We start from the raw sequence: 21,597 nt of genomic DNA, 5'->3' as shown, positions 1-21,597 counted from the left end.
TCTGGGGTGCCCAGGGCAGGACTGGGACAAGCGGGAGGTGCCCAGGGCCGAGACTGGGGTGTGCAGGACCCGGACTGGGAGCAGCACCAGGACCACGGGGGTGCCCGAGACCCGAGGCGGGGGACAGAACCAGGACCGGGAACAGGACCAGGACCGGGACCGGGACCGGGACCGGGACCAGGACCAGGACAGCGTGCGGGAGCGGGAGCGGGCGGGCACGGCGGGCCGGGGGCTGCCCCGCACGGGACCCGGCAGCGGGCGGGACGCCCAGGAGCGGGACCGGGCCAGCCGGGAGCGGGGCGGTGCCGGTGCGGGAGCGGGTGCGGGGCGGTGCCGGTGCCGGTGCGGGGCGGTGCCGGTGGCGGGGGGGGGGGGGCCGTTGCGGCCCCTCCTCCGCCGGGGCCGGGCCTGCGCCGCTTCCTGCGGAGCCGCCGGGCGCTGGGAGCAGCCGGCAGCCCCCGGCGAGCCGCGGCCCCGGGCCCCCCCGCCGCCCCCGCCCCGCCGCCCGGCCCCCCCCCTTCCTCTGGCCCCCCCCCCCCCCGGCGGGCCCGGGGGCGCTGCCCCCCCCCCCCCACGCTGGCGCAGAGGCCCGGGCCCGGGCCCGCCTCGCCGCTGAGGATGGCCCGGAAGGCGCCGCGGGCGGAGGTGTGCGCCGACTGCAGCGCCCCAGGTAAGGGACCCCCCCCCGCTACGGCACTGGAGACCCCCCCGGTACGGCCCCGCTACGGCCCATCCCCCCGCGGCCCCGCCGGTGGGGTCCGGCTCACACCCCCCCCTCCCCGGAGCCTGGCCGGGAGCCTGCCCTGCGCTGCCCAGCTCCCCCCCCGAGCCCCTTCTGCACCCCGAGGTCCCCCCCGGTACATCCCCAGCCCCCTCCGAGCCCCCTCTGCACCCCGAGGTGCCCCCCGGTACATCCCCAGCCCCCTCCGAGCCCCCTCTGCACCCCGAGGTGCCCCCCGGTACATCATCAGCCCGCCCCGAGCCCCCTCTGGCCCCCCCGGTACCTCCCCAGCACCCCTGTGAGCCTCCTCTGCACCCCGAGGTGCCCCCCCGGTACGGCTGCAGCCCCCCCCGAGGCCCCTCTGCACCCCGAGGTGCCCCCCGGTACATCACCAGTCCCCCCCAAGCCCCCTCTGTGCCCTGTGGTGTGCCCTCCCCCGCCCTGGTGCATCCCCAGGCCCCCCCTGCACCCTGATCTGCACCCCCCGGTACGCTCCCAGGGAGCCCTTTCGCATCTCTTTCTGCACCCCACAGTGAGAGACCCCTTTGCACCCCCTGCGTGCCCCCAGCACCCCCCCGGTGAGTCCCCTCTGCACCCTGGGGTGCACCCCTAGGGACCCTCGCTCTGCGCCCCAGGAACCCTCTGATGTGCCCCCAGTGCGACCTCCCGGTGAGGCCCCTGGGCCCTCTGGGTGCACCCCCTTTCCCCCCCCAGGAATCTCCCGCTACGCCCCAAACGTGACCCCGATAACACCCCCGTGCCCTCCCCAGGGCCACCCCGGTGCCCCCCGTGTACCCAACGCCCGTCACCACCCGCAGCCCCAGCACCCCTCGGCGTGGGGCTGCTGGGGACGTCCCCATCGGTGGAAGGACCCTGCAAATGGCGGGGGGGGGGGAACACCCTCCTGTGCCCCCCAGCACCCCGCAGATCCGGGCTGGGCGCTGCGGGCAGGCTGAGCCGCGCCGCGCTGCAAGCCGCAGCCTGACCTGGGCAAGACGAGTCGCGTCCGCGGCGGTGCCGCTGCCCGCAGCCCCCACGCCAGGCACGAGCCCACGGGCGTCGCGGTGGAGCTGGACCCCCCCAAAACCCTGCCCGCCCCCCAAAAACCCTGCCCGTGGCCGGCGATGAATGAACGGGGCCGAGCGTCGAGGCTGCCGTGAGCCGGCCCGGAAAGCCGCTCGCGGGCCAAGGCTGTGCCCAAATTGCTCCGGCCGCGTGCCGAGGGCCGGATCCTGCCGGGAGAGCCGGGGGCACGCGTGGGTGCGGGGCTGCCCTGCCCGCGGAGCGCGTCCCCCCCGAGCGCGGGGGTCCCCGGCGTGGTGCTGAGGGTCCCTCCCGGGGTCGCGGGGAAATGGAAACCAGTTTCTTCCAATCTCTTCTGGCCCGGCAGCCATGCGAGGAAATGAGTTATAAAGTCCAGAGGCCGCTTCCTACCGCGCCCGGAGCACCCGTCGCTGCTGCCAGGGATGCGCCGGCCGGCCCGGTGGGGGGGGGTCCCCCGGCCCCTCTGCCTGCGCTCCCCTGGCCGAATCCTGCTCCACTGGGGTCTCTGGAATCCCCGGCTCCGCCAGCCGGCCCCAGCCCTCCCCTCGCCGGCGCGGGGCTGAGCGCTGGGGGTCCCGCCATCGGCCCGCGTCGCGGTGCGGGGACGGCGGTGCCGGGGGCTCTGGAACCCTCTCAGGGTTTTGGGGTGTCCCCTTGCCAGTTCTCCCCAAGCCGCTGCAGTGCACCCCGGTTTCCCCTTGCAGCGGGAGGGGGTGCTGCCTGGGGGGTACCCCGGATCTGCCCGGCCCCCCCCGCCCGCAGCGTCCTGTTCCCGTGTGGGCAGCGGGCGCGAAGGCGCAGATGCCGCCGCACCGGCTGCCAAGGCGCTGCCATCTGTGTGCGTGGGGCTGCCAGGCTGGGGGGGGCCGCCGCTCCCCACCCCCCCTGGACACCCTGCTTCGGACCCGTGGCACTGCAGGGCTGGGGGCCCCCCCGAAATGGCATCCCCAGGGCTCGGGAGGGGGCTTGGGGAGGGGTCCGGGACCCGCGGGGAGGAAGGAAGCAGGGGAGGCCCTCCTGCCTACCCGCCTTCCTCTGCGGGGTCGTGGGGCCACTGTCCCCCCCCCAGGGCCACCGCGGCTGGCCAGTGCTGTCCCCCCACTCTAGCCCCTGTACCCCCGGGCTTGGGGCTCCCCCCTCCCGCGGGGCAGGGCGGTGTTTGTGTAGGCCCTACAGAAACACGGGGCGGTGGGGCTGGGCAGAGGCTGGCAGGGCTCCCCGCAGCCCCTGGCACGGGGTCACCCACGGACGGCTCAGCACTGTCACCCCGCACCCGGCCGCCTGTGACCCACCCGGGGGGGGCTCCCCAAATCCTGCAATGGGGGCTGCTGCAGCCTCACAGCCCCCCCATCGAGGTGCAGCACCCCCCCCGCGGGCCAGCCCCAGGAGCCATTTCTGGGGTGCGAGTGTGGGGCTCGGCCGGGAGCGGGGCCCCCGCGGGTGCCGGGGCCGGTGCCAGCGTGGCCGCTCAGACGTCCCTTTGTTCCTGGCGGGGACACAAAGGGCTCCAGTCCGGCCGGGCCGGGGCCGGCATGGGGGGGCTGAGGGGGGGGACGACAGCGAGGGGGGGAGGGGGCACAGCACCCACCCTGAGAGTCAGGGTGCCCTGGGGGGCTGGCGTGGGGTGCCAGGCTGTGGAGCCCATGACCACCATACATGGGAGCCCACAGGATGGAGATACCCACCCTGCTGCCCCCCCCAGGACACCCCCCCCCCCAAAATGCCCAGCTGAGGGGTCAGGGGGTGCGCGGCCTCGCAGGGTGCTGCGGTGGGTCGGGGTGCCCCTGCTCGTCCTGGCATCGTCACCAGCCGCTCTCCTGATGGGGGGGCCAAATCCTGCCCCCCCCCCCTTGGCTGGTGCCTGGTTGCTACGGGAAACCTGTGGGTTTCCCCTGGCGATGGGCTGAGCCCCTCGCCGTTGCCAGGGAAACGGTCGCTGCGGCAACGCATCCCCCCCTGGCAGCAGGGGGATGGATGGGGAGGGGACCGCGGCGGCGGGGGGGGACACCCAGTGACCCCCCCCCCCCCGCCCCGCAGACCCCGGCTGGGCCTCCATCAACCGCGGGGTGCTGATCTGCGACGAGTGCTGCAGCGTCCACCGCAGCCTGGGCCGCCACATCTCCGTCGTCAAGCACCTGCGCCACAGCCCCTGGCCCGCCACGCTGCTCCAGGTGGGTGCTGGCCCTGGGAGGGGGGGGACACATGCACCCAGGGACCCCTCCGCACCCACCGGGCCCTGCCCCTCCCCCCGCAGATGGTGCACACCTTGGCCAGCAACGGGGCCAACTCCATCTGGGAGCACTCGCTGCTGGACCCGGCGCAGGTGCAGAGCGGGCGCCGGAAGGCAAACCCCCAGGACAAAGTGCAGTAAGTGCCCCCCCGCCTGCCGTGGGGAGGGGGTCTGTGCCGGATGGGTGCCCCCCCCAGCCTCACCCTGCAACCTGCCGCCCCCCCACAGCCCCACCAAGTCGGAGTTCATCCGCGCCAAGTACCAGATGCTGGCCTTCGTCCACAAGCTGCCCTGCCGGGACGACGACGGCGTCACCGCCAAGGACCTCAGCAAGGTGGGGCGCGGGGGGGGTGTGGGGACCCCCACCTTGGCGGCGGGGGCGGATTCCCCCCCGTTTACCGCTTCTCTCCTTGGCAGCAATTGCACTCGAGCGTGCGGACGGGCAACCTGGAGACCTGCCTGCGGCTGCTCTCGCTGGGCGCCCAGGCCAACTTCTTCCACCCGGTGAGCGCGGGTGGTGGTCGGGGTCCTTGGGGACAGTGCTGGGCTGGTGAGGGGGGGGGGCCTGGACCCCCGTCCCGCGGGCTGGGCGCTGAGGCTGCTCGTGCCCGCAGGAGAAGGGCACCACACCGCTGCACGTGGCCGCCAAAGCCGGCCAGATCCTGCAAGCGGAGCTGCTGGTGGTCTACGGTGCCGACCCCGGGGCGCCCGACGTGAACGGCCGGACCCCCATCGACTACGCCAGGTAGGGTGGGGGCTGGGGGCAGCCACCCCTGCCCGCGCCCCCCGTCAGGGTGGGCATCACTCCTCGCCCGTCCGCTCACAGGCAGGCGGCCCAGCAGGAGCTGGCGGAGCGGCTGGTGGAGTGCCAGTACGAGCTGACCGACCGGCTGGCCTTCTACCTCTGCGGCAGGAAGCCGGGTGAGCGCGGGGGTCCCGGGGGTGGGGGGCTCGGCCCTGGGTTGGGGGGGGACACACGGGGCCCCGCTGACAGCCCCGCTCTCTGCGCAGACCACAAGAACGGGCACTACATCATCCCGCAGATGGCTGACAGGTGAGCGCCCGCCGCCCGCGGCCTCACCACCCTGTCCCGCGTCCCCCCCGCCGTCCCCGCTGGGCCGAGGAGGGGGACACCCCGGCCACCTCCCCGTCACCGGCGCTGGAGCATCCCCAGGGGGAGGTGGGGGGCTGGGAGGGGGGGGTCCGCGTGCCCGCGCGTTTAACGTCCGCCTTTATCCCGTTCTTCCCTCCGCTGCCTTCCCCGGAGCGCAGGGTGCGCCCAAAGTGCGTGGCACAGAGGTATTGTCCGCTCGGCTCTCGGCTCGGGGGACCCCCCCGTGCCGCCGGCGCGGGACCCCCCAGCAGCCCCCGCCGCTCAGCTCAGCCCAGCACCCGGGGAGCACCCAGGGAGGGGGGTCCTGCTCACCCCCTGCTGCCTCATCCCCCCGAGCCTGCCAGTCCCGCTCGGCGAAGCCCCCCACGCGTGGGTGGGGGGACACCCTGCCATGGTGGGGACCGTTTGGGTGGGGCCAGGCCAGGAATAACCCCAGCTTTGTGTCTCCCCCCCAGCCTGGACCTCTCCGAGCTGGCCAAGGCAGCCAAGAAGAAGCTGCAGGCGGTGAGCGGGGGCCGGGGCAGGGCTGGGGGGGGGGGTCCTGCCTGCTCCCCCCACCCCCCCTGACGCCGTCCCCCCCCCCCCCATGCCGCTGCAGCTCAGCAACCGCCTCTTCGAGGAGCTGGCCATGGACGTCTATGATGAGGTGGACCGCCGGGAGAACGATGCGGGTGAGCGGGGGGGCGCGGGGTGCAGCCCCCCCTAGCCCTGGGGCAGCCATCCCGGTGTGGGGAGGAGCAGCCAGAGAACACCCCCCCCTTCTCCCCCCCCTGCTCCGGATCCCTCCGCCGGGACCGCAGGCCCCTCCTTCCTCATTCCTCCGGCCGGGGACGAGGGGCCGCCACGGGTGCCGGGGCTGGGGGGCTGCTGGAGGTGGGTGCCGGGACCCCCCCTGGGATGGGGGCACAGCCTGGAGGGGTCCCCTCGAGTGGGGGGTGGCGGGGCAGGGGATACCCCGTTTCCAGGGCGGGGTGGGAGCCGACAGCGACGCCAACCCCGCTCCCCGACGGCTGGGGGGGTGCGGAGCTGGTGCCTCGAAGGACGAGGAGCAGGGGGTCTGTGGCGGGGGGCGCGGGGGGGGACCCCAGCCCGGCAGAGCGGCCGGGGAAGGCGATTCCCGTCAGCGCGGCCAGGCTGGGCTCCCAGCCCCAGCGTGCTGGCCCCGCGCCCGCGCCTGCGTCCGGCTGAGTCGTCCTCAGCCCCGCAGCCCGCTCGCTCCGGGGGGGGGGGGTCCGGCTGGGGGTGTCTGAGCCGGGGGGCGATGGGGGGGTCCAGGCAGGGGGGTCTGAGCCCGGCCTCTCGCCCGCAGTCTGGCTGACGACGCAGAACCACAGCACGCTGGTGACGGAGCGCAGCGCTGTCCCCTTTCTCCCCGTCAACCCCGAGTACTCGGCCACACGCAACCAGGTGAGGACCCCCCCACCCCCTCCAGGCCCTGTGACCCCCTCCTTTGCACCCAGCCCCCCGCTCACCCCCTTTCCCCCCTCCCAGGGCCGGCAGAAGCTGGCCAGGTTCAACGCCAGGGAGTTTGCCACCTTGCTCATCGACATCCTTGGGGAAGCCAAGCGCCGGCAGCAAGGGAAGAGTCTGCTGAGCCCCACAGGTGAGGGACTGGGGGGCAGAGGGGGGGCGCTGAGCAATCCCCCCCCAGCCCGTGTTCAGCACCCCCCTGCACTCCCCCAGACGCCCTTGACTACTCGCTGCGGAGCCAGAGTGACCTGGACGACCAGCACGACTACGACAGCGTCGCCTCCGACGAGGACACGGACCAGGAGCTGCTGCGCAACGCCTCCCGCAACAACCGCGCCAGGGTGAGCGCCGGACCCCCGCCCCGGACCCCACCCTCGCTCAGACCCCCCCCAGGCTCCGGGATCCCGGCGCTGAGCCGCCTCTCCCCGCAGAGCATGGACTCCTCCGACCTCTCGGACGGCCCCGTCACGCTGCAGGAGTACCTGGAGGTGAAGAAGGCTCTGGCCGCCTCCGAGGCCAAGGTGCAGCAGCTGATGAAGGTGAACAACAGCCTGAGCGACGAGCTGCGGCGGCTGCAGCGCGAGGTGGGTGCAGGGCCGGTGGGACCCCCCCCCTGCAGACCCCCTCCCCGCTGACGCCTTTCCCCCCGGGTGCAGATCCACAAGCTGCAGGCGGAGAACACGCAGATGCGGCAGCAGTCGGGCCCCGCGCACCCGGCCCCGGCTCCCAGCGAGCGGCCGGAGCACGGGCACCCCCCGGGCACGGCCCCCCCGCACCGCCGTGACCGCCAGGCCTTCTCCATGTACGAGCCGGGCTCGGCGCTGAAGCCCTTCGGGCAGCCGGTGGAGGAGCTGGTGACGCGGCTGCAGCCCTTCGGCTCTGGCGTGAGTGTGCCGGGGTGGGCGGGTGGGCATTTTTTGGGGTGCGGTGACTCCCTCCAGCCCCCCCAAGGGTGCTGGGTGCCATCCCCACGGGGCCATAACCTTTCCTGTGTCCCCAGGAGGTGGAGGACGAGGGTCTCTACTCCACGCACATCCCGGCCAGCGTGTACCGGGTAAGGGGGCCGCAGCGGGGCCGGCTGCTGCGTGGGACGTGGTGGCTGTCACCCTCCAGGGACGTCCCGTGCACCCGCCACCCTGCACCCCCCGGGTCAGGCCAGGGACCTCCCCGGGGGACGGTGGCTGCAGGACGTTCCTGCATGCGGGGCGGTGGTGTCCCCTGTGCTCGTCCTCCCCTGCGCGTCACCGGGATCGGCTCCGGACCCTGCTGCGCCCCGTTCAGCGCCGGCTTCCCCTCTCTTCCCCCTCCAGATCCGGAAAGGTCCATCTGCCTCCTCGGTGCCCTTTCCCCCGTCCTCCCCGCTGCTCTCCTGCCCGCCCGACGGTGCCCGGCACATGGTGACGTACTGGGGAGTGGGGTGCAGCTCCTGGGGTGGGGGGACCCCAGCCCTGCATGGGGACGGGGCTGGGCAGGGCTTGATGCTGCTGCTCTGCCCTCCAGAGCAAGCTGGACCGGCACGGCAGCGGCACCGACAGCGACTACGACAACACGCCGGCGGGCGAGGTCCTGATCGGGTGAGCGCTGCTGGTGCTGGGGACCGCGTTAGGGACGTGGGGACACGGGGCTGGCACTGACCCCACGGGGTCTGTTGGTCCCCGCAGCGTGGAGGGGAAGCGGTTCGTGGAGCTGAGCAAGGACGAGGACTTCCCCCACGAGCTCGACCCGCTGGACGGGGAGCTGGACCCGGGGCTGCCCAGCACGGAGGACGTCATCCTCAAAACCGAGCAGGTCACCAAGAACATCCAGGAGCTGCTGCGGGCGGCGCAGGAGTCCAAGCATGACAGGTAGGGCTGGGGCACAGCCACGGGGTCCCTCCGGACCCCTGCACTGGGGGCTGCGCTTGCACGGGGCCATCCCTGCCAGCCCCGGTTGTCCCCCCTGGTGCTCACCCCCTCTGCTCGCCCTCAGCTTTGTCCCCTGCTCGGAGAAGATCCACTTGGCTGTGACGGAGATGGCATCGCTCTTCCCCAAGGTAGGAGGGGTGGGGGGTCCCCGGGGTGGGGAGGGGTCCCCACCAGGCCCTGTCAGCTCCCCCCAGCGTGGGTCCTGACGATGCTCCCTTGCACCCCCGCAGAAGCCGGCGCTGGAGACGGTGCGGAGCTCGCTGCGGCTGCTCAACGCCAGCGCCTACCGGCTGCAGAGCGAGTGCCGCAAGACCGTGCCGCCCGAGCCGGGCGCCGCCGTGGACTACCAGCTCCTGACCCAGCAGGTCATCCAGTGCGCCTACGACATCGCCAAGGCCGCCAAGCAGCTGGTCACCATCACCACCCGCGAGAAGAAGCAGTGAGCGCCAGCCCGCAGCCCCCCGCGCCCTCCCAGCCCCCCGCGCTCCCCGTCTCTCCCTCCACTCCGGCAGCTGGGGCGAGCGCGACTGCAAGCGGCATTCGCCCCGTGGAGAGCTGGGGAGTGGGGCCAGCCCCCCACCTCGCCCCCCACGCCGAGGAGCGGGTGCTCAGCCTGCGGGGTAGGTGCTTGCGTCCCCCCTGTACAGCCCCCCCCGCGGCACGCGCCTAACTTATCCTGTACATAGCCTGTGTAGCTGTCCGTGGCGGCGATGTGCCCCCCCGCCCCCCGCAAAGCCCCTCGCCGGGCGGCCGGTCCCCCCGGGGCCGCCCGCAGCGTTACACTGGACCGGGGCGCCCGTGGGCCCCCCCTCCCTGGGCGTCCTGACCCCCTTCCGCCCCCCGGGGCCGCGCTCCCCACTGTAAGATGTGTCCTTGTACATTTGTATCAATAAAGGTGTGAGCAGTGCACGGGCCCCTCCGGCCCCCGGCTGCTGCGGCGATGGGGGGGTCCCGGCCCCCCGGGACGTGGCTGCAGGGGGTTCACCCCCCCGGCACCAGGCAGGGCTCAGCCGCGTGTCCCTCCCGTTTCACCCAGTCCCCTTGGCCCCGGCTGGCGTTGGTCACGCCGTCCGTCCCCGCCATGGCCTCACCGCTCGCCCAGCCCCGGGGCAGGGCTTCGCCGGCACGGCCCCGCCATCGCTCTGCGAACCCGCCGGGCACCAGGGCTCCCACCGTCCCCATGGTGTCCCTCGAGGGTTTGGTGGCCACGGCGCTCGCTGGCCTGGGGCTGCTGGCCTGGCGCCTTTGGGCAGGGAGGCTGGAGCTGCCTGGAGACTGGGGAGAGGAGGAAGAGGAGGGGATCCCCTTCATCACTGAGGACGGCTGCGGGCACTGCCGGCTGCTGTGTAAGCCCTCGGCGCTGGCCCAGCACTTGGTGCGGAGTTTGGGGCGGTCGGCAGTGCTGTGGGGGGGCTGCTGGCCATGGCCGCGCTGGCCGCGGCTCCAGATGCTGCGGCAGCTCCTGCAGCTGCCCGAGCCGCAGCCGGCGGTGGCCAGGGAGCTCCTGCAGCTGCACGACACCGGGCTGGTGGCCCTGGACTGGCTGGTGGGGCCGTGGGGGGCCGCAGGTGGCGGTTTGGGGGGGCCCAACCCGGTGCTGCTGCTGATCCCCAACGCTGCAGGGAAGGTGACGGGGGAGCTGCTGCAGCTGGGGCTGCGGGCACTGGAGCAGGGCTTCGTCCCCGTTGTCTTCAACCGCCGGGGCCACAACGGCTGCCCCCTCACCACCCCCCGGCTCCAGCCCTTTGGGGACCCCGGGGACCTGCGGGAGGTGGTGACCTACCTGCGCTGCCGGCACCCGGCCGCCCCGCTGCTGGCCGTCAGCGAGGGCTCGGGCTCGGGGCTGCTGCTCGCCTACCTGGGGGAGAGCGGCTCCTCCAGCCGCCTGGCCGCCGCCGCCTGCATCTCCCCCATCTTCCGCGCCCGGGACTGGTTTGAGGCCGGGATGCCCTGGCTCTACGAGTGGCCGCTGCTTCTGCACCTCAAGCGGGGACTCAGCAGGTCAGTGGGGTCCTTTGGGGCTGGGGGCAGCTGAGGAGGGGGTGTCCCAGGAGCCCCTCAGCCAGCCCTGGGGGGTGGTGGGTGCAATGGGTGCTGCTGCCGGCACTGGGAGCCCCAGCCTGGGGACAGAGGTGCTGAGCACAGCAAAACGCGCTGGTTAATGAACACCAGCCTGGAGCTGGCTGCTGCGGGGCCGGCTTGGCTGCCACGCGCTCCCCGGCCGGGGCCGGGGCAGCATCTCGGGGTCCCCCGGCAGTGAGAGGGGTCACTGCTGCGGCAGCACTGGGTGGGCTGGCAAAGCCCCTCTGGCTCCCGATTGCCAAACACGGCTGCGCTGGGGAGGGCCAAGCGCCGGAGCGGGCTGGATGGCCGACAAACCGCTCGTGCCAAGGCCTTGAGCAAGCGAGAGCTCCCCGGGCGGTGCCGAGACCTTGGCGGGGAGGGGACAGACGGACGTGACACAACGGGGCCCCACCGGTGGGCAAATGAGGGCCGAAAAACCACAGCTAAACCCCAAAACTTTGGGGCAAATGTGCTGGGGCGAGCCTCGGCAAAGCCCGGATGGGCACAGGCAGGCACAGCGTTTGCTGCAGGGATGGGGTGCTGGGGGTGGGGGGGGTGTCTGCTGGCCAGGCAGTGGGGGTGGGCAGCAGGGTGTTGTCCCCTCCATTTCCCCACCGCAAGCGCTGCTGTCACGGCAACGGAGCGGAGCGCTGGCTGCCTCCCGTTGCCATGGCACCCGGCCTGCGCTGTGGGGTCCCCCCAGCATCCCTGGCATGGGGCTGGGACTAGACACCCCCCCCCCCAACCCAACGCCAGGGGTGGGGAGGGCTGAGGCCATCCCCAGTCCCTGCATGTGGGGCCCATGGCCAAAGCGCAGCCGCTGAGGGTGGGCGTGCGAGGTGGTGGCATCCCCGCGGCCCCACAGCCCACGGCGGCCGCCCCGTCCCCGCAGGTACGCGGGGTCCCTGGCCGTGGCGGTGGACGTGGACGGGCTGCTGGGCAGCCGCTCGCTGCGGGAGCTGGAGGAAGCCCTCTTCTGCCAGACCAAGAGCCGCCCCACCGGCTGGGAGACCTACTGGGAGCGCAACGAGCCCCTGCGCGACGCCGACGAGGCGGCCGTGCCGGTGCTGTGCCTCTGCAGCGCCGACGACCCCGTCCGCGGCCCCCCGGCCCGCAGCCTGCCCCTGGAGCTCTTCCGCAGCAGCCCCTACTTCTTCCTGCTGCTGAGCCGGCGCGGGGGCCACTGCGGCTTCCCCCGGCGCGGACCTGGGTGCTGCTGGGGGCACGAGGCCGTGCTGGAGTACTTCAGGGCCATGGCCGAGTTCCTGCGGGCAGAGGAGCGGAGGAAGGGGCTGCCGCGGGCCCGCAGGCTGGGGGGTCCCTCCGTCGAGCCCCCCGTTTTCACCTGGCAGAGGTCCTACACCCGGTAGCCCCCAGGCAGGGTCCCGCAGGGGCTCCCAAAGGCAGGCAGACACTCCGTGTACTAAAATTACTTTATTACAGTTGATTTTTTTTTTTTAACATTTCCTTTGCTATGATACAAAGGATACTTACAAACAAAATATTACATATGACCTTATTTTTTTTCTCTTCTCTTCTCTTATTTTCTGACAACTTGGTAACAGCTTTAAATGCACAATCTATACAATTAATACAGGTTATATATGAGCTATAATGTATGTTGAACCAGAAGAATACCAGAATACTGACAATATACTGTACATTAAACCTTACCAGTTAGTGCTTGTGGCATTTTCTACAAGAAGGAAAACGCACACCTGTAGATTCACTCATACCAGCTGGTGCTACCAGACACGGAAGGAGTTTAATTCCCCCAGTTCGATCCTTCGCGGCCCATCACCGGGGTGCTGGGCCCGGACCCCTCAGACCAGTGTTCATCGTAAGACAGCAGATATGTGTGTGTTTGTTCTAACGAACGCTCTGTGGCACAACAACCAGGCGGCCGGGCGCCTTCCCCCGGCACGGCGGCAGCCGGGCTTTGCTGCGCCTGGACGATGCCCCAGAGCAGACGGCCGCGACGCCGCGGGCCAGGCGCTGGGCGAGCTCTTGTTGGCGAGCTGGCCCTCTTTACAGAGGGGAGAGGAGGAAGAGGAGGAGGAGAGGAACAGCAGCAACAGCTTTGCCGTCATGGGCAGGCAGCTCTCGGGTTTGTGCGCGCGATCAGGCGGGCGCCGAGCGGCTGAGAGCAAGCCCAGGGCCCGTCGCTGCCCCGGCACGGCTCGGGCCCCGGCCGCCCGCAGAGCTGGCGCCCGGCAAAGCCTCCGCCGGGTCGCGCAGGAGCTGCTCGCCAGGAAAGGTTGGCTTTAGTTTCGCAGCCAGAGCCGGAGTCGTGTGGCTACAGGTGTGCACTTCCCCTCCTCCCGCCGTGGGCTACGGTGGACTGATAAGGTTACATTTTTGTTTTATTTTATTTTTTTTTTTAAAGCAACCAGCAAGTGAAGCGTTTTTAGTTGACTGGCAAAAGACTCGGCATTTGCACAGAAGCTGCAAATGGAAAATAGCCATCCCCTCCTCCCACCTGCTGCATCCCAGCCCAGAAAATCCCAAACTGTTGGCGGAAGAAAGAAAAAAAACAGGGGTGGAGGAGAGGAAGGGGAGGGGGGAACAGGTTGGAAAATACCAGGTTGGAGTGAACATCTCCTTGACTTCACACAATGCTTGTGCAAAAAGAAACAAAACAAAACCCCCAAACAAACAAGAACCAAAACCAGAAACATGCTGGAAATAATGAAAACAAATGGAAAGTAATATATAAAATTAAAAATATAAATAGGATGTCTGGCTGACTGGTAGAAGAATAGGTCATTTAGGTTACAAAAAGGAATATACATTCAAGAGGCTCTGAACCCAGTGGGGTAACTGATGTTAAACTTGTGTTAATAGTTAGGCTAGAATTCTCAAGTTTGTCTTTAAAATCTTCACAATACAAGCAAGCTATTTTTAAAAAATATACACTATACACACCTCACACAGCTTCTCCTATCCGCATTACACACGTTACGCTACCCTCCCATGCACTAAAGCGCGGGGGGGTCCCAGGGCTCAGGTACACGGGGTGGGGGGTGCCCCCCGTTCCCGGCCCGCTGGCCCCAAGGTGTCGGTGGGGCAGCGATGGCTGCGGGGCCCCGGGGCCGCTCGCTCGGCCCTCCACGTCCTACCACAACCTTCTCAAGCATTTACAAGTCACCAAAGGGCTGTAGCCTTTTATGTTATACACACTTCACTTTGTAACGTTAATTATTTACATCAGGGCTGCCCCCCATCTTCTAGCTGTTTTTAGGCAGGTAAAAAATGTTCCTGTTCCAAGCAAGCAGGGGGAAGAGCTGCGCGGGGTCAGGAGGGAAGAAAAGCTGAAGAAGGGAAGGGGGTGGTTTTGCTTGCCAGAAGCCAAACCTGTACGCGCACGGCTGCCTCTCCCGCCCTGAGCCTCGAAGCCTCCCGTCCCCTGCGACCGCCGGGACAACCGGACCTGGGGACCACGGCCTCGCCGCGCTCCAACTCCTCTGCTCGCAGCTTCCCGGGAAGCCCAGCAAAGCTACTCTCGACTCGCAGACTCGCCTCTGCCACGAGCCAAGGAGCACAGGTCCTTCCTCCACCCCGAGCAGTGCGGGGCAGCCCAGCCCTCCATCCGTCCGTGGCGGGTCTCGCCACGCCAGCCAGCCGGGGCAGGGACACCGAGACCCCCGCCAGCACCGCAGCGCACCCGCAAGCTCACCCGTCGCGGCTGCCACCGCCAAAAGCGACGTCGCAAAAGCAGCGGCGAGGTACTTCAGCTCGTTAGCAACCCCGTGCTGATTTCTAAACTCTGCTGAGCTCAGAGTTGCCATAGAAATGCGTGATCCTGGCACTAAAAGCAGGCAACGATCTTAAATGAAAGTCTTTTTTTTTTCTTTTTCTTTTCCTCCAGTAGGTTTAGACGATCTCGGGTTTAAGACAAAAGCAGTCAGAAGGGGAAAACAGATCATTTCTAGAGAGGTTGAAAAATATAGTCATAAGCCGGTATTCAACTGCAGCAGAGAACCTGAACTCGGTTCCCGTTGAGTTCAGCTCCAGAGCAAGCTTGAAGCCACCGCTCCGTCCCCCGCACTGCCCAGCGCACAGCACACGGCGCCCAAGGGAGGGAGAATCCACGCAGCGAACACGGAAAACCCGGCCAAGGGCTGGGAGCCGCAAGCCAAACCCGGCCAGCGGCTGGGAGCCACGAGCCCCGGGTGAGCGGCCGCCAGCCCCCCCAGCCCCCCGCCCCGCCGGCGGCTGCGCCTCCCCGGCTCGCAATATTTAAGCACAATTCCTTACAGCATCACTTCGACAAGTCTCGGGGATTAGACGCATGCTGAACTACAACTGGCAATTACAGTAGCTTTTTGCTAGCTGGCACATACTGTATCTATAAATTTTAGTACAAAAACTTAAAAAATACAGAAACTAGGTCAATTTGTTAACTACATATTTACAGATAATTACAATTCTTTTCACTCACAATAATTCAGTGAATTGTCAGTGAAAATTCAAACTGTGCATGTTCTGAGGTACCCGTACTCAGGGGTGGGGAGCGGGGCAGGGGACGGGAGGGGCGAGGTGGGGGGCGCAGACCCCCCGGGGTTTGTTCACATCCGTGGGGGCAATGCTCGGCCCTCCTGGTTACTGGGTCCTGGACTCAGCGTGCGCACTCGGAGAAAGCAAGGAGAGAGGGAACCGATGTTGGGGGTGTTTTTTTTCCTTAGGACACGGCTTTTGGATGTTTTCAGGACGCCAGATGGGTGCAAAGCCAACAGTCACATACCAAACTGCCTTCCTCCCCCCCAGAGGAGACTTCAGGTGAAGTGCAAGTATTGAGACCCACAGCTCGGTGGTTAAGGTGCTTGTTCGCTGGCAAATCCGATTTACTATGTCCCTCTCTAGCTGACAAAAGCCTTTCCTTCCCCGGCAAAGCCTGGGCTGAGGGGCAGGGCAGGGATGCAGCAGGCAGCGTCACGGCCCCGGCTGGCTGAACCTCCTTGTGCAACAGGAACTGGGGTTATCTGCTGCCATCGGTCCCTGGTGGGGTGATGTTTACCATGACCACTAGATCTATCAGGTTTTTTTTTGGCTGTGAACAGCTACCCACAACCCTCCAAAGCGCCTCACGTGTATTTCTCAACAGACCTCGGCTCCATCGACTGGCAAAAGTGCAAACTGAAACCAACACAGCAGAGGGACACCAACCGGCATCCCCGTCTGGGCATCCACCACGTCCCCGTCCTCGGCACAGGGCTCCAGGCTTGAGCCGGCCGGCACCGGGGTGGGGAACTCCCACAGGCAGGAACACAGCTAAAGAAAACACTGCTCCTTGTGAAAGGGTCAGGATGTCCCAACCAAACCTGAGCCTCTCCCAAAAAACTCGCAAGAGACCTTCCAAACGGGACAGGGGGGAAAACGGCCTCCAGATTCTCTGCTGGCACAAAGAAAGGAGCCCGTGGTTGGCATGGCGCTGAGCTGGCTGGGCTTCCCGGGGCGGAAATATCGCAGCTCGATGAACATTTGTGACTTGACACACGCGAGAACCGTTTATCCCCCAAACTGCCAGATGACTCACTAAGATGGGGACTGTAGAAGACAAAGGAGAAGGACAGGAGGGTCTTCACAGCTTGAGGAGCTCGTGGTGACCAGCATGGCACTCACCCCTCTACTCTGTGAAAGACCAGGGCAAGATTTGCTAGAAATGCAGAGCAAGCACCCAGGAGAAGAACAAGGCTGTCCTCTGCTTACTGGACTCAAGTAACCAAACACAGATGCCTAAGCAGAATAAAGAATGGACCCAAATCGTGCCTCTGTGTGTGTATATACATATGTATATGTCACACACAGACATACACACATATTTTAAATCTTCCAACTCGGCTTCTCTTCCGATCCTCCACACAACCTGCTCTAGTTATCAGATGCACACAAAGGTAGACAATGTTCAGAGTCAGCGATGGCTTCCACTCGGGACTGCCAACAGCGAGTGCCGGCGCAGCGTGCCAACGCCGTGCCAGGCTTGTGATCTTTCCTGGCGAGACGCAGCTGGGGACTCTGAGCTCAGCCTGCTGAGCACTTCACCGGCCCACTCACCGCCTCCCCAGCAGATCGGTACACTGCCTCAACTGCTCTCCTGTCGCTATACCATCTTGTTTTCTTCTCTGCTGTCTTCTGACTTTCTGGTATCCTCTGGGAGCTCTCCTCTCTCCTTTACAGCACACCCATAGCAGCTAGCCTACCCTCCCGCGCCCCAGAAAAAGAAAGCTACAATTAGCAGGGCAGAATTTAAGCGAGGGCTTTTGACTATTTTCAGCCCCAGCACAGCTTGTGCGGATGTGCGTGCCCCCGCCCTCGAGAGCCCTGCTGCAGGGGTTGCTTTTGCTCACGAACAGGAGTGCTAAAGAACAGCAGAACTGAAGTGCCCTGACAGAAATGCACAGCGTGAGGTGTGTGTGCACGTATACCCACACACATCTACATACAGAATATATAAATATATACAAATGAGATACCATATATATCCAGAGAGATGTGCGTATTCAGAGTAATGGTAGACAGTGGTACAATACAATTTATTGCCTCTCAAGAAATGGCACGTAAGCAGGGTCAAGGGGCCCTTCTTCCTGGGGGATTAATAAACAGCAACACCCCGGGATGGACCGGGGGGCACCCCATGCACGCTGTTCTGGAGTGGGAGGGCTGGGTGGGATGCAGAGCGATGCCAGCCTGGCCCCAAGCCAGGCAAGGAACGGCTGCAGGGAATTTTCTGTGGAAAGCTTGGTATCGTACCACTTTAATTCCTTCAACCCCTTTGAAGCTCACAGGCTTGGAGCGAATGCAAGCGAAACAGAGCTGGCCTCCATTTCAGCGCTGCATCCGAGGCAGAAAGCACGTAAGGTTCAACGTGGAAGAGAGAAGCGGCTCCTGACTCCCCAGGACCGTGGAGAACAAGAAAAATGGGGTCCCTCTCACTGATTTTAGTTAAGTAAAAGCAAAAGAAATTCAAATCAGAGAGAGGTGAAAACACTGGCTCCTCTGTTTTTTTTCATCTCTGGGCTAAACTACATCAGAACTTTAGGTCCTTGCAAAGGGGAGAGAAAAATAACCATGGAGTAAGAGATTTCAGGGGTCAAGCTGGCGATTTGGAAATACTGCAATAAAGTTTGCAAAGTAGTCCACACAGAAGAGTTTCCCCAGTGTTAAATATGAACATAAAACATGTAAGAGAATATCTTTGCTGAGGTACTGCAGTAGCTTCCACAATTTACAGATTACAGTATTTTTAAAACCAAAGTTAGGGCATGACTGCAACGAGTACAATACGGAGTAATTGGCCTTACTTTTAAAAACAGAGTTTGCAAACTGATTCAGAGAGTGTTTGCGTCTCTCTAGCACATTTTCTAGTTGTTTATGTATCTCAGAAATATACCCGAGATACATTAAAATTCTCAACGCCAAGGGCCTCCTCACACCCCTCCAGGGCACAGCCGGACCCTGAGTCCCTCTGGCTACAGCTGCGTAACGGGGTGCTTTCTCTCGAGATGAGGCTTCTTTGGGACAGCTTTCCTTCCCCCACGTACACACAGGGACACACACATTTAGACCAGTTGATCTGAATCAGTTTTTGCAAACTATTTTAATTAAAATATTAACTTGTTGGAATAGTCCAGGTCTGCACATGATATACATGTAAAAATGGTTACTACACAATTCTTTTTGAATACAAAAAAAGCCAATATGGGACAGCCATCATTTGGATTCAGCATTCAGTCATGCTTGACATTACACGAAGAGATGGGTTGAGAGAATTCTGTTGAAGTAGCTCAATTTAAGCCAGAGACTTTGACCAAATTCAAACCATAGCAGAAGCAAAAGAACGAACCCACGGAACTTGCAGGTATAGCCTGTCCCCACTGTCACTGCTGCTGTTTGTGACAGAGGAGCGGAACTTCAAAACGCTGTGTTAGCACCATGCTCTGGGCACACCCTCCACTCTCACACGGTAAATCCCATACAATTTTGGCCTTTCATTTCATTTTTGTCTTTCTTTCTAAACCCAGGAAAATAGAGGTACCTTTCCTAAATCAGTTTTGCTGCATTTCAACAACACTGAAATGCAAAAGAATGACCCCGAAACATCCAGTTCCACACAAAAACATAGCAGAGGAAAGGACAGGACAATCCACGGTCACCACCTGCCCCAGGGGGCAACCGGAGTCACCTCCGTGGGACCACTGCCTCATCCCAGGCTTCTGTCAACTGTTAGCACTACAAAGCTCCTTACTAAGGGGCTGCTCAAACACGTTTTGGTAGTTTCCATCTTCAATTAGAGTGATATGCTACGTCACGATGCTAGAAATCCCAGCTGGATTCACCGGACACTGGCAGAGAGCTAAGGATTGGGAGTGGATGTTAATTTAGTTAACGAAAGAACATCGCCCTGTTGAGAGTACTGAACAGCAGCGAGACACTAGAGTATTTACTATATAAATATGTCACATGGACAAACACATTCGGAAAACCTTGCTTTTGAGCCCTATAAACATGTTAAAGGCAAATCCTAGAGTTAGCAGCTAGTGTTTTCTTCAAGATGATTAGTGTGCAAGGAAAAACATTTACAAAGAACCCTGGCTGGTCAGTCCCCAAGACGGAAATCTTTGCCTCAAGCCAAACTTCACCTACTGCTCTTCCCTGACCCCCCCCCATCGCTGGCTGACCCAGAGCGCCCTGGCACAAGAGCATGGGGGCACCTCCAGTTCCCAGCACTAAGGGACAACACGATGCCACAACGTCACTCGGTTACCGAGACTCCCTGACCCCTTTGTCACCGTATGGATTTCACAACCTCCTCTGCCTCCTTTCAGTAGTACAGCAGCTCCAACGAGCCTCTGGAAGTAGTGCCTTCTCGCATGGTGTGATACGCTGCCAAAATATCACAGCATCTCAAGGGACTGTAAAAGTTGTGAAGTATTGCAGCAAAGAAAATAATAAAAAGGAGCCTCACATGCAGCAAGTTCTACAGTGGTGATGTGGGTTAGTCATCAGCTGGGAAAGAGTCATTGGCTCAGCTCCTCCTGGTACACTGTGGCAACTAAACATTTAAACAGTTGGCTACGCTCTACATGTAAACAGGAAATTGCAACAAGCCAAAAAGGTAATAAATTGGTGGATGTAGTGTAATAATGAAAAACCCGATCAATGGCATTTTGTGACTATGGCATCCTTCAAAATACCTCTGGCATTTGAGACTGATTGGCTGAAAGTCTAAACATTTCTGAACAGAGCAAAAAGGACTACGCTGGGCTCCAAGAAACATTCTGATGCTTAGCTAAAATGAGATGTCACAGTATTAGCTGTACAAGTGCATTACTTCTGCTCCTCTGCCCAACCTCATCTGAGCTACCAGCAGCACAGTCAGGGAGTGCCAAAGCAGGAACACAATTTCAAACATTTCTAGCCTGTTCCCTCCCGACAGGTTTACCTCCACCATTCTCGGGAAGCTGACCAGTGCCTTCTGAGAGAACATCACTTCTCACACGACATGGAGCGGGCACTTGGGTAGAAGGCCCTGCTGAGCCCTGGTGCATCCTGGTCTCTCTTCTCACCCTTCTTCCTCACCTACAAGTCTTCGAAAACACCTCTTTGCAGAGGCAATATCCTAGAAGTGTACCCAATTTAATGACAAATGAAAATGGAACAGAAGATCCAGCTGTTCCTCCCCTGGATGTTGGTTTAAAGGCAGCTTGCCCGGTTTTTGCAGGGTGGCAGTTCGAAATTTATGGACATGGGAGGTGGTCTCCATTCTCCCTCACACTTCCTACGGATGGCATGACGAGGGCAGTCTGAGGCCCTCCTGTCCTGTCAGTGTGACGACCACCGGCCAACTCTTCTGACTAATTGCATATATTTCTCAGTCGCCCTCCCAAGACCCCTCCAAAAAGTAAAAAAAAACCCAACAAAAAAACACCCCTCCCCAAACCCTGCAGCCAAATACTATGACATCCCAGTTAGTAAACACAAAACGTAATGCTTTACAAAATGAATACAATATTCCATGTGCACCCAGCTTCCACACGTCAGCACCGCACTGAGGAGGCTGCTGGGCTGGTGTCTGTAGGCAGTTTCTGTTTGCAGACAGCTCCAGTGGAATTGCCACCCTCAGTTATTGTTTAAGTTATGTATAAGACATATGTGAACCATTGGATATTTGTGAAGTAACACTTGTGCTCCTGCTCATGCCCTGTTCCGTCCGTCCCCCAGAAGCTGTCCGCCTCAGAGCCTGGGGGCTGTTGCGGACCCCTATAGCACTACTTCGAGGTACCCCCTGCATGGGCCCCGAGGGGTGACCCCATGGCTGGGGTCCACCTTGCATTGGATGGCCCCAAGCTTGTGGTGGGCCACCCATGGGATGACCCCAGTGAGGTCCTGCACCCCCAGTAGGATTGTGGGACCAGCCAGAAGCTCCCGGGTAGCTGTGGCTGAACGCCTCGGGGGAGAGATTAGAAAGAACCATATTACTAAAACCTAGCCTCATGCTTTCTGAGTCAAAGGCTTCGATCTCGCGAGCTTGACGCTCCAGCAGGCTTCGTATCCGTTCGGTACGCTCGTTCTGCAACGCCAGCATCTCCTCCTCAATCTAGGAAGGAAAAAAGAAGAGACAGTCTGTAGCAGCAGGACTCCTTTACAGGCACGGCCTGAAGTCTCCGAAGGACCTGTAACAGCAAGCTAACGATGAACCTTCTCCCCATGTTTCTACATGAGACTGGATCTGCATCAGACGTCCACTGACACACAATCTGTTCTGAATGCAAAAGGGCAAGGCCCATAGAGCTGCACACACCAAAGCATGGTGAATACCAGCTGGAGGGTCTTGGTCCCTGTTCCCTGGTGAATACGGAAGCTTCAGGGATACAAATCCAAAGTCTGCAGTGATACTAACAGCTTGACATCAATTAATCTTTTAAGATGCAGCAACATCTACAGCTTCCATAAAAGCCTACTGGGAAAGCACCTTCAGATGCAGCCAGGCACAGTGCCTACACAGTCAGATACCTGCCAACACAGCTTCATGTGACCTTCGCTGTTTGTA

General features: G+C 63.3%; 3 protein-coding genes across 4 annotated transcripts in view; 2 read left to right on the top strand and 1 right to left on the bottom strand.

The window, feature by feature from the left end:
• The first annotated feature begins 575 nt into the window (after positions 1–575).
• GIT1 (GIT ArfGAP 1) lies at positions 576–9,397 on the top strand. Of its 2 annotated transcripts, XM_075440243.1 has the most exons (22): positions 576–670; positions 3,803–3,936; positions 4,020–4,132; positions 4,224–4,329; positions 4,413–4,499; positions 4,610–4,740; positions 4,822–4,916; positions 5,007–5,049; positions 5,268–5,294; positions 5,565–5,613; positions 5,708–5,780; positions 6,419–6,516; positions 6,601–6,712; positions 6,793–6,920; positions 7,011–7,163; positions 7,236–7,463; positions 7,580–7,633; positions 7,890–7,976; positions 8,080–8,153; positions 8,241–8,423; positions 8,548–8,611; positions 8,714–9,397. In XM_075440243.1, the coding sequence occupies exons 1-22, from the start codon at positions 619–621 to the stop codon at positions 8,924–8,926; spliced, it is 2,304 nt and encodes a 767-aa protein (XP_075296358.1). In that variant the 5' UTR covers positions 576–618; the 3' UTR covers positions 8,927–9,397. The 2 variants fall into 2 exon arrangements, with proteins under 2 accessions (XP_075296358.1, XP_075296359.1); XM_075440244.1 differs by lacking the exon at positions 5,268–5,294.
• On the top strand, positions 9,397–12,066 carry ABHD15 (abhydrolase domain containing 15). Its single transcript, XM_075440252.1, has 2 exons — positions 9,397–10,484; positions 11,440–12,066. The coding sequence occupies exons 1-2, from the start codon at positions 9,424–9,426 to the stop codon at positions 11,915–11,917; spliced, it is 1,539 nt and encodes a 512-aa protein (XP_075296367.1). The 5' UTR covers positions 9,397–9,423; the 3' UTR covers positions 11,918–12,066.
• Positions 12,067–12,117: 51 nt separating this feature from the next.
• Positions 12,118–21,597, bottom strand: part of TAOK1 (TAO kinase 1) — a 73,851-nt gene continuing 64,371 nt past the window's right edge. The window contains exon 20 of the mRNA XM_075440242.1: positions 12,118–21,144. Coding sequence (XP_075296357.1) covers positions 20,683–21,144 — 462 coding nt within the window. The 3' untranslated portion in view covers positions 12,118–20,682. The remainder of the gene's footprint in view (positions 21,145–21,597) is intronic.

This window comes from Opisthocomus hoazin, chromosome 20, assembly GCF_030867145.1.
Source record: "Opisthocomus hoazin isolate bOpiHoa1 chromosome 20, bOpiHoa1.hap1, whole genome shotgun sequence".
In the NCBI taxonomy this organism is placed as follows: Eukaryota; Metazoa; Chordata; class Aves; order Opisthocomiformes; family Opisthocomidae; genus Opisthocomus; species Opisthocomus hoazin.
Note: the sequence above shows the minus strand (reverse complement) of the source record. Positions and strands in the feature narration are given on the sequence as shown.

Coding starts and splice junctions, on each gene's coding strand:
- GIT1 (XM_075440243.1), top strand. CDS start 619: ATGGCCCGGAAGGCGCCGCGGGCGGAGGTGTGCGCCGACTGCAGCGCC. Junction 5,614..5,707: donor CCAAGAAGAAGCTGCAGGCG/GTGAGCGGGGGC, acceptor ATGCCGCTGCAG/CTCAGCAACCGCCTCTTCGA. Junction 8,154..8,240: donor GCGGGCGAGGTCCTGATCGG/GTGAGCGCTGCT, acceptor TGGTCCCCGCAG/CGTGGAGGGGAAGCGGTTCG.
- ABHD15 (XM_075440252.1), top strand. CDS start 9,424: ATGGGGGGGTCCCGGCCCCCCGGGACGTGGCTGCAGGGGGTTCACCCC. Junction 10,485..11,439: donor CTCAAGCGGGGACTCAGCAG/GTCAGTGGGGTC, acceptor CCGTCCCCGCAG/GTACGCGGGGTCCCTGGCCG.